Source organism: Prunus persica, chromosome G1 (genome assembly GCF_000346465.2).
Source record: "Prunus persica cultivar Lovell chromosome G1, Prunus_persica_NCBIv2, whole genome shotgun sequence".
Classification (NCBI taxonomy): domain Eukaryota; kingdom Viridiplantae; phylum Streptophyta; class Magnoliopsida; order Rosales; family Rosaceae; genus Prunus; species Prunus persica.
The window spans coordinates 21034030-21044919 of NC_034009.1; the positions used below are offsets into that span (position 1 = coordinate 21034030).

At 35.2% G+C, this 10890-nt stretch overlaps 1 protein-coding gene across 4 annotated transcripts; it reads left to right on the forward strand.

Moving 5' to 3' along the window:
* LOC18792589 (something about silencing protein 10) lies at positions 390-10498 on the forward strand. 4 transcript variants are annotated; one of them, XM_020557352.1, is made up of 20 exons: positions 391-699; positions 824-871; positions 1061-1082; positions 1200-1236; positions 2595-2717; positions 3018-3109; positions 3314-3368; positions 3930-4078; positions 4286-4432; positions 4634-4773; positions 5944-6031; positions 6975-7154; positions 8183-8356; positions 8454-8531; positions 8666-8805; positions 8891-9017; positions 9472-9725; positions 9875-9941; positions 10046-10114; positions 10204-10498. In XM_020557352.1, the coding sequence occupies exons 5-20, from the start codon at positions 2606-2608 to the stop codon at positions 10333-10335; spliced, it is 2004 nt and encodes a 667-aa protein (XP_020412941.1). In that variant the 5' UTR covers positions 391-699; positions 824-871; positions 1061-1082; positions 1200-1236; positions 2595-2605; the 3' UTR covers positions 10336-10498. The 4 variants fall into 4 exon arrangements, with proteins under 4 accessions (XP_020412980.1, XP_020412941.1, XP_020413008.1 ...); XM_020557391.1 differs by lacking the exon at positions 1200-1236 and having other exon boundaries at positions 390-699; XM_020557419.1 differs by lacking the exon at positions 824-871.

A 10890-nucleotide genomic window follows, 5' to 3' on the forward strand; every position in this document is an offset into this window, starting at 1 on the left:
TGTTCTCTCCTCTAGAACTGAGTCGTTAAATCTTTCGTTCCATATCGATACTGTATGGGGGTGTTCTGAGTAGGGGTGGGCATAAAAACCGATAAACCGATCAAACCGACCGAACCAAACCAAACCAAACCGAAAAATAAGGTTTTTTTGACCAAACCGAAAAAGTCAACGCTGGACCTGAACCGAACCGTTGACTTCGGTTCAGGCTTCGGGTCTAAAATTTTTTGAACCGTTGGACCTGAACCGAACCAACCATTATTTAATTATATATGCATTTGACACATGGCGTTGTCTCATTGGCTTAAATAAGAACTTTGGGTGGGTCTGCTTGCACTATATCAGAACCTCTCTCAAATTTTAATTTATTATTTTTTCACTAACCCTCTCAGACTCACTCTGTATCTAATATCTCTCACTCGCTCACGAAACCTTACTATTTCTCTCCCGATCTGAGACTAACCCGACCTCATCGGCCGCCATCTCTATCGCGCGCCCTCTCTGTCTCTCTGTCTCTCTCTCAACTCGTCTCTATCGCGCTCGCTCTCTCTCTCTCTCTCTCTCTCTCTCAGTCACATCTTTAAGTCTCTTAGAGACGCGAGACTCATTCTCTTTCTCCAAACCTAACCAAACATCAATCCAATATCATTGGTTTTTGGAGCGAATCCTTGTAAATTTTGGAGGGCTCTGGTTCATTCTAAGGTAATTTGTATGTATTTAGTTTGGATTCTTAGTTGTTTTCATTTTCCCTAATTTAGTAGATTATTAGGGTTTCGAAATTTTGGTATTCTGTTGAAATTGATGCAATTTTTTCTTAATTTTGCAGTTGTTGTGCTTAGTCTCTGTGGGTTTGGATTAATAGACAAAATTGAAGGTATAAATATTTCTGTCTCAATCTCTGTGTGTGGCTTAAAAGGAATGGGAGAATTAGAATTATATATTTTTAAATCATCAGCTCCATATGGCTTTACTTTAGATGTATGGATTTTTGGTATTTTCTTTCTTTATGTGAATATGATCTGACCTTCAATTTTAATCTTCCTGTGTTCTGTTTGTTCTGCAGATTGTTGCGTTGCAGCTTTCTGGTAAGCACTCTTATACTATGACATTTTCATGTCAATGATTTCATTGTATACTCTGTTCAATTTTTCTGTACTCAGTGTTGTGAATTATCTAATTTATTCTTTGTAACATGATCACAGTGGTCCGAATTGCCCCGAATTGTGTCTTTGCACTGAGGTATCGTATTAATATAATTGATTTCGATGTGATAAAATTTATGAATAAATTGGCAATATGGTTTTCATCAATTTGAAAGATGAAATTCAGGCTTAGCTTTGCCCTTCTGCACTCTATTACTACATTTTCCTAGACGTAGACATACATGGAATTTAGTTTTGTTTATGTTTGGATGCTTTCTTTATTGTTTTCAGATTTAATTTCTGATTTTTTTATCTGTGTATTTTAGGTTCGATTGTTAGCCTTGAATCTGTTTCAATTTATTTAATTGAGTTGTCTTGAATCTGTATTTTTGGCATGAATCTACTTAACTTGTTGTTGATTAAATGCATTCATTCTTTTATTTGTTTTCTCCCTTTTTTCCTTATGTAGCATGTTTGTGTTAGTATCTTATTGATGAATGAATGCTAATATTTGGGTTAATTAGTTTTTTTTATTGAATAATTATTTATTGATTGAATGACTGGTCTATATTTGTTTTTCAAAGGTTTAGATTCTGTCATTTTGTGCAGAACTAATCATTTCCTGCTCTGATATTCTATAGTTGTGATATTTGGAACAATGATGATGGAGAAGCCATGGGAGCTGCAAAACATGTTTTGTTTGCAGCTCCCTTAACTGATACAAGTGAATATATTTGGTGCTTTACTTTTTTTTTTTTTTTTTGGGTCATGGGTTGTAAAATTTAATTTCGTAGTTTTATGATGATTGTGAAATTTAATTTGATAGTTTAGATACTTTTAAAAAAAAAAAAAAAACAGGTTATAGTTGAATTTACATAATTTGGGCAAGGAAAACCTTTAATTGATGGGCTGCTTGAAAAACTGGTATTGTTAAAAAAAAAAAAAAAACAATATTGGGCTTTTGAAAAATTCAACAATATTGGGCTTTTAGAAAGAAAAAAAAAATGATTTTGGGCTCAACCCAGAACCGACCAAAAAACCAGAACCGAACCTTGTATGTTCGGGTCGGCCCAACTTCGGGTTTCATTTTTGACCCGATCCAACCCGAGAACCGCTGTCTTGGTCGGTTTGGCCCACGGGTCAGTCAAAATTTGACCCGACCCAAACCGTGCCTAGGCCTAGTTCTGAGTTTTTTTTCTTTTCCCTTCAGTGACTCTTAGGAAATATCAAAATACCACTTCTATTCAATTTGGATTGGATTGTTTAAAAAATATTTTCATACTTTATTTGGACGAGTTGTTTTCTAAATAGTTTTGGGTGTGAATCAAACACCCCCATGTTCATATTTTTCAATCTATTAATTTTACTACTGTCATTGTTTTCCAAGTTAGCAGAAGGAAACCTAACACCGACAACTAATTACCTTCATGCTTTGATTGTATATCTTATTTGAAGGTTGCAAGAAAATGGGCAAGAGAGGAAAGAGTCAGAAGAAAGTCGATGGAAAGCCTAATAAGAGAAAGCTCCGTGATGAAAATGGTGTCATTGAAGATGACATGGACGACGAAATTGATGCATGTATGTTGATTAATTCTATGATTTTTTTATTGTACTTTTTTGTGGTGAAATTTATTTTCTGGTACTGATAGTTGAGTTGGTGTTTGTTCAGTACCTATTTGATCACGGAGTTGGTTTTCTGAAAATTATTTTTGGACATTCTTATATGTTTACTGTAGTCACCCCGTGTAATTTGGAGAGAGAAAGTGATGTGTTCAATGTTCACTTTCCCTTTAACGTAATTATATTTTAAAATCCTTTCTTGTGCATATTCTTATTTGGAAAATTAAGTGATTGATTTTGCGAATTCTTTGGTTGCAGTTCACAAACAAAGAGATATTGTTCCTCTGGACATTAATGAAGAGGCTGAGGATTCCGATGAAGATAACGAGCAACCTGTCTTTGACTTTGAGGTTTTCTTTTTTATTATTTTCCCTTTCATCAAGTTCTAATAGTTTCTGTGGACCTATTACAAGATTGATACAACTCTGTGATGTTTTTGATAGTGTTTGTTTTCGTCTTTTCAGTGAGTTTTATAAATAGAATTGGGATATCAAAGTAATTATTGCTATCTGTATTTTCAGATTTTAATTTAGTATTGCTAATACTGTTTACAGAATATTAATGATGGCGACGATGATGACACCCGTGATACTGGCTTTGCTGCAAAAAGTAAGGAAGATGGTTTAAGATCTTTTGATTTCTCATTAAAATAAAAATGTCATTTGGTTGTATTTTTTTATGCCATAGTTCTTTGTTGACCTACTATAAGTGTAGCTCAGTGGTTCTTTGACAATTCGACTTCAAGTTGTCAAGCATAAAAGAAATCAAGTTTTCTTGAATTGTTAGAATAGAAACATGTCCTTTTATTATTTGATTCTATAGATTGTGTGAACTTTTAGAGGCACGTTACAAGTTCCTAATATTGTTGTGCGTTAGCAGTGTGTTGAAATTTTGTGAACTTTGTTATGTCACCACTTAAACAGGGTGCGGTGCATATAATGAAATTCACATGATTTGCTCTTTGCTCTATGTTCATTGTATGAATGACTCAGTCTTCATCATTTGTACAAAATCCCTTGGTTCAACTCCATTATACTACCTGCACACTTTTTGTGTTTTAGGTGAAAAAATCATTATATTTCTGTAATTACTTCCAACAACTCCTCTTACAAGTTATATACCTGGTTTAGAGTTTACATAACTTGTTTCTTATTTATGTATTGCCTGCAGTTGTTAGGCAGCAAAAGTTTTTAACGGCAAAGTTTGGTGGAGTTGAGGATGAAATGCATGATGATGATGAAGAGGATGAGGAAGATCAAAACCCTGTATGGGGTGGAAGGAAGCAGCAATATTATGATGCTGATAATCGTGATTTTGAGGTGAGGGCATGCTCTTTAAGTTCTAAATGTCTGTCTGCTTACCTACTTCTATTCATGTTTTTTTATTTATTACAAATTTACTGCTGACCATTTTCCAGTGATGATTGTTCTTTCCCCATTCAAATTCAATCGAATGTGCATAACTGGATTCCTGTGTACATATATTAATAAGATTTAGGAATTTTATTTTATTTTTTATTGATGAAGCAACAATCAAGTGGCGATGAGTCTGCGAAAGAGGAAGAGGCAGAAGTGCTGAGGCTGCAAAGAGAAAGGGCAAAATCAGCAACGCAGGAAGACTTTGGGCTTGAGGATATTTGTCAAAATGAGAGTGATGCCGAATTAACTTTTGAGGTGGGGTTTGCAGATACGGTTGTTTCTTTGGTTTTGTTGGGTCATCAGTTTTTTTTTTTTTTTTTTTTTTTTTTTTGAGTCTCTCCTTGTCATGGGAAGTGATGGTGAACTTAATTATTTACAAGTTTCTGTTCAAAGGCGGGTATTATGATGTAAATGTTCTTACAAATGGCATATCATCAAATTCTTTCATTTCTGCAGGAAATTTCACGTAAGGGAAAAATTACAAAGAAGTCTCCAATGGGAATTGAAGTTTCAGATGACATGGGTACAGCTTATGAGGAGGTGAAGAAAGACTTGAATTCTTTGTCAAAGGAGGAGAAAATGGATGTTTTATATAGGTAAGGTTTTTCATTGACATTAAAAATATATATATGTATCATACGTGATTTCTCTCTATCCAGTTTGGTATATGGATCTATTATTTGTTTAGTCACTCATTCTCATCAAACCTGAAAAGTTTCCCAACAAATTTAACAACTCAAGAATTCCTTGGCTCTAGATGCCGAGGGAATCAAAGCTTGACTTGCTCAGTAGATCAATGCATCTTGTGTGTTGAGGCTCCTTTGCTTCCTAATCGTTAATTTAAATCACCACATATTGACTGTCGTCTGCATCTCATGAGGAGGGATGGAGGTTTCCTTCCTCCAACATGTTTGGAATTTTTTTTTTTAATGAATTGCATTTTCTATTTGTTGAAATGCCCTAGGACCAGAAATTCATGCTTGAACAGAACGTTAAAGAAATCAAGAATGTTTCTTCCCTTCTTTTTTCTGTTTTAACTTGAGGGTGGAGTCATAATAATCTATTTTAATGTTTTTTTTAACTACTTCTACCGTATATTAAATGAGGTTTTGAAATATTAGTTGGGGCAATTTGGAAGCACATCCACTATTAATATGTGGTGCACATCCACTACTAAAACTGCATCTGAATTTTTTTTTACTATGCTTATCTTAAATTTTCTTTTATATTAAGATCTTTAAAAAAAAAATTATATTGATCTGAAGATCTCTATTTTTGTTATTTTTGTCTTCCTTATCTATTTTCTCTTGTAGGCAGTTCTCGTCAGCAATTGTTATTGTTACAATGTCAACAAAGAGAGAATAAATGTCAACAAAGAAAGAAAATAAATGTCAATAAAATGGGGGTGGCATGATAGTATAGGTTATAATAGGAACAATATTGTTTTAGAAATTGAGGAATAGGTTGAAGTGCCAATTGTTGTCTCCGGGTAGAAGGCATCGAGCTTTTTATATAGGTTTTGTACGATGATATGTGCTTATATTTGACACTTTCATATTATTATTATTATTTTGTTTGGTTGCTGAGAGAAGTGTGATTTCTCTGTGCAATGTGGTATTCTGCTGCTTTACAAATGCTCTTAAGCTCAATTCATTGCCTTATTGTGTTGCTAATCGCAAATCCACAAATTTTTTTTTTTTTGGGTGTGTATTTTAGTTTTACTGTAGGATACTTTGGCCTCCTTACTTAATCATTTTGCCCTACAGTTCCGCTCCAGAATTAATTGGGTTGTTGTCAGAGCTGAATGATGCACTTGAAGAACTTCAAAACAGAGTTGATCCACTTTTAAGCAAGGTATAACTCCTTTTATTCTTTTGCCTTTCATTCCATGCTTCTCGTGATAGAACTCTGAGTTACTGGAATCGCTTGTCTCTCTGTTGGCATCTTGGCATGGAGGGTTTGTTAGGAAGAGTAATGAGGAAATTTTTCAGGATAGTCTTTTGAATCTGGTTTGGATACTTGGACAAATCAATTTTTGGTTTAAATGTATCATTCTTCTCGTTGTTATTTCCCTTTTTGGTTTGAATGATCCGACTGTCTATTCTTCAAGTCTTTGTTCATTGATCAGTTCTGCAAAAAAGCACCCAAATTGGAAAATAGTTAACCATTTGATGAAATGATAGTCATTTTCGTGTTTCTTTCAAAGTTCCATGTTCGTCTATTTATTTCATCATCATGTGATGTCTTAATTTTGTCAATTTTATTTCAAAGAGGATCTGTGAATAAAGACGTGGATCCCGAAAGGTTTGGTTTCTTAAAATACAATGCAGAGGGTGGGGCCTCCCCATTGTATTTCAACAATCCGAATCTTTGATTTTTCAAGTCTTCATTCATGGATCATCTTTTAAAAAAATTTAGCCAAATTGTAAAAAACATCAGATTGTGATGAAATAAATAGACGACCCATGGTGCTTTCAAAGAAATACTAATTTTAATAAAATGGTCCGGTTTGGGTATTTTTTGCATATATGATGAATCAATGAAGACTTCAAGAATACACGGTCGGATCACTTAGAAGTCCTTTGGCTTGTACATATGTCGTTGTGGTTTTAATATTTAATATTTGGATAGCAGAATGCTGGGTAACTTTAGGTTTCTTCTTATTGTTTGATATAATGTGATTAACCTGTATCAATGGAGCCCTTTCCCTCTTTTATCATTTTTATTTATCTTCTGTTATGCTAAATTTGGTTGATAACTTGGTGTCAAGCATTATTGATGTTTTCTTGTTATGAAGGTTAAAAATGGGGAGGTCATGTTGGAAGGAGGGATGCGCTATTTAGAGGTAAAGCAGCTTCTTCTGCTGGCTTATTGTCAAGCCATAACGTTCTACCTTCTTCTCAAGTCCGAAGGCCAACAAGTTCGTGATCATCCTGTACTTGCTCGCCTAATAGAGATCAAGAGTTTGTTGGATAAGGTCTTCTTTTTCTCTTCCCTCTTGAGCATGTTTTCTTTGCTAAATTTAAAAAGCATCTTGTACTTGCTGGCCTTATACAGATCTATTTATTGTTTATGGTTTTCTTTTTGAAATTAAGGTATCAATTAAAATAAAAGTGCATACATCTTATATATGCATATAATACAGCATGCTTTTGGTCCAATCTCTCAACTACTATTTTTTTATATGTTTCTTTCCAAAGATGGAATATGCATGATCCGCTAATAAGTTGTATGTAATTAATCTTGGAGGAATATATGGTGGGTAGTTTTGTCCCTTCTCTGGATTCTAAACAACTCTTCTCTTGACCATACTCTGCACAGGATAGTTGGATTTGTCTGTTTCTGATTGGTCTTTTTCTTTTGGTCATGCTGTTTCTGTTGGTTTACCTATAGCACACTGAATATCACGGCAGAAACCACTTGTTAGTTGTTAGTACATAGTTGTTATGCATGAGTTAAAAGTGTTTCTTCATGCATAAAAGTCAAAAGCCTTCAGAGATCTATGGATACATCACTAATATGGTTCATATCTGCACCATTAAGTTCACTGCCTCTTTGAATAGATAGGTATAACTTATGACACATGAATGCCTAAACCTTTCTGGTAATTGCTCTCCTAAGCTGATGTACGAGTTAATCAATGATTGTCTAATTGCTATCTTCACGTATATTTTTTGTTCAATTTGATGGAACTACCTTTTATTGAATTTGCAAAAAGAAAGGCCACATTTGCGATCAGGATGAATTTTACAACTGAGTTGGTGGTCGTTATAACTGGAACTGATGTGTGGCAATATGAAAATGACAACCCTTGGGTCAAACATCAGTAGTCTCAAAATGGGCCCTGTAGATCAGTTTAATATATTACCTATGAAGTATAGGTTCTGCTTTTCCTGTTGCTCTTGATTAAGCACAAGCATAATTACAAAAGTGGTTTATGTGGAGTGTACACTGCTGTTTCGGTTCTTCAGTAAGATAGGGGCTAATGTGGGTTTCACTTAACAGATGAAGCAACTTGATGGGAATCTACCATCTGACTTTGAGGAAATTCTCAACAAATATAATGGGATGGAAGCAGTAGTGAAGTCGGGTAAAGAGACTGCTACTGTAGCATCTGGTTCTCTTGCTGAGGGTTACAGTCGCCCACCTGCCTTTGTTGAGGCAGAAGAAGCAGCTGCGGTAGTTACTGCTTTAATCTTCTTGTTTTTCAGCAATGTACAATTTATAATTATTTAATAATGGTCTCTTGTGTGATTCATATGTTAATTCACTGCAGCCACATGACATTGCTGTGTTGGAAAAGGTGGAGTCTCTGAAGGATAATCAGAACAAGGTGGGAAAGCGCAAATGTCAGGTAAATCATACATGGCAGATCTGTTAACTAGTTTCAGTTTCTGTTCTCTTTCCTAAGTTTTGTTTTTGCTTTTTTCTTTATGGCTTTATGAAGATTATCAATTTGTCTTATGCTGACTTTTTAGTATGTGGCAGAATGATGAAGTTGGTGTACAGAGCATGAAAATGTTGAAAGTAAGAGCTGCCCTTGAGGAAAAGTTGAAGCAGAAGGGTGTCTTCAGTTCCATCACTCCAAAAACTGATAAACCCCGGAAACTTCTAAAGCCATTGAATGGGTATCAGCATGCTCTTATGTATATTTTTAAATATGCTTGTACCTATGCTGTGAAGACTAATTCAACTAAAGTTTGAATTAAACAGGAAGCTGGAATCATATGATGATTTTGATGATGACGCTGTAAATGCTGAAGGCACCGTCCATCGATTGACCAATGGGCGTGCAAGTAAGCTCTCCCAACTTCTTGGTGCTAATCCAAATAAGTCCAAGGTATGAACTTTAATACTACTGTCTTCCTAATCAATTCTTGTTTTTTAACTGCTTTCTGAGTTTACGAGCCATAGTGAGATTTATGAGATTCATCGCTAATCATTGTGCTTCTCATTTTTCTTGGTAGATTCAAATAGGATAAAAGTCTTTGCATTTCTATCCCCTAACTTTATTTACATCTGGATATTGTTTTGCTATATTAGTGTCGCAGTTTTGTGGAGAATGCAATCCAAACATTAGTTGTCTAGTTGTTTTGTGTCAACATTACATATAATCAGGATTCAGGATAACCTGGCATGGTTCCTATTTTTCCTTATCTTTTTGTTTAACCAAAGAAGAATACATAATCGTGATGTTGGTTTATGTTGACAAATATCAAGTTATGATTATAAATAATAATAATAATAATAATAACATTTTGATGCTAAATTTTTCTTTTTATCTTTATGAGAAGGTTGTCTCAGGTGATGATGATTTACCTCAGAGAGATGATATTGGGGAGAGGCGGAGAAAGCATGAGCTCCGAGTACTGGCAGGAGCTGGAATCAAGTCTGATGGTGATGCTGGAGATGAAAATGGCGCTATTTCGGATGATGGAGATGTTGAGATGGATGATAGTGGAACTGGAGATTCAGAAGATGAATTTTACGAACAAGTGAAAGAAAAACGAGCTGCAAAACTTGCTGCCAAAGCTCAGATTTATTCAAGGTGTTTTTTGCTTTGTAGTTAATTGCTACGGTTTTTAGTTTACATCATCCCATTGTCATGAAATGATGTAATTTGTGTTTGCTTTTAAATAATGGTTGTTGATTTCACTTTTTTAATTTGTGTTTGCTAAAGTTTCTTTGCGACTGCAGGTCCTCTACAGTTCCATCTTTGGTCGAAACTGAATCTGTCGATGGGAAACGCCACATTACTTATCAGGTAAATATGAGCCAATTTAAACTTTGCTCGTATGATCGGTTATTTAAGATTTACCATTATTTCTTGTCTCACCATATTATTCTCTTCCTCCAAATTTACTCCAGATGGAGAAGAACAGAGGACTTACTCGTGCTCGCAAGAAGCTGATCAAGAATCCAAGAAAGAAGTACAAGGTATTTTGATCTAATAGTTAGCACATTTGATGTTGCAGGCTACTAAATGTTTTCTGTTAACTCAATTCTCTCTCTATCTCTCTGCGCAGTTGAAGCACCAGAAAGCACAAGAGCGTAGAAAAGGACAGGTAAGAGAAGTCAAGAAGCCTATTGGTCCCTACGGCGGGGAGACCTCTGGAATCAACGCAGGAATCAGCCGGAGCATCAGATTCAAGAACTAATTTGTTGTTACCCTTTATTGCTTCATTGTTGCCCCTCCCAATACGTCTTCTTGTTGGATCATTAGGAGTGTTTTACGAACTTATTGTCACAATTTTGATAGTCATATAATTCTAAAATGTAGTGGAAGAAGTTTTTATTCAAGATTTGAACTCTTTGGAAGAAGTTTGTTTTGCATGAATGTCAATAGGCAGGGGTAAAAAAGGAATGATGAACGCAAATGTCCAGCATATGTAATTGTTTAATGGCAAGATTGATAGTATGACAACATATAACATGTCAAACTATTCAACGTGCGACGAGAAATATAATTAATCCAGATATAACATATAACATGTCATTCGTCAAACCTGGCGTTCTAGTACCTCGAATGTGTTTACAAAAGAACCAATCAGCCCTGTCCGCGTCAGGGTCTGGTTCAGTGCTGGGTGGCTATCTGGCTTCTTAAGAAAAGTAGGCAAGTCAGGAAAGTTGAGTGGAGGCAGGCCAGGAACCAACAAGGCATGTCTTCCAGCTCAAATGGAAGATATGCTGCGCACCATGGCCGAATTGGTAAA

Excerpts from the sequence above, each read along its gene's own strand:
- LOC18792589 (XM_020557391.1), top strand. The coding sequence starts at position 2,606 with ATGGGCAAGAGAGGAAAGAGTCAGAAGAAAGTCGATGGAAAGCCTAAT. Across the intron at positions 3,110-3,313 it reads AACCTGTCTTTGACTTTGAG|AATATTAATGATGGCGACGA; the intron begins GTTTTCTTTTTT and ends TACTGTTTACAG. Across the intron at positions 8,806-8,890 it reads CTTCTAAAGCCATTGAATGG|GAAGCTGGAATCATATGATG; the intron begins GTATCAGCATGC and ends TGAATTAAACAG.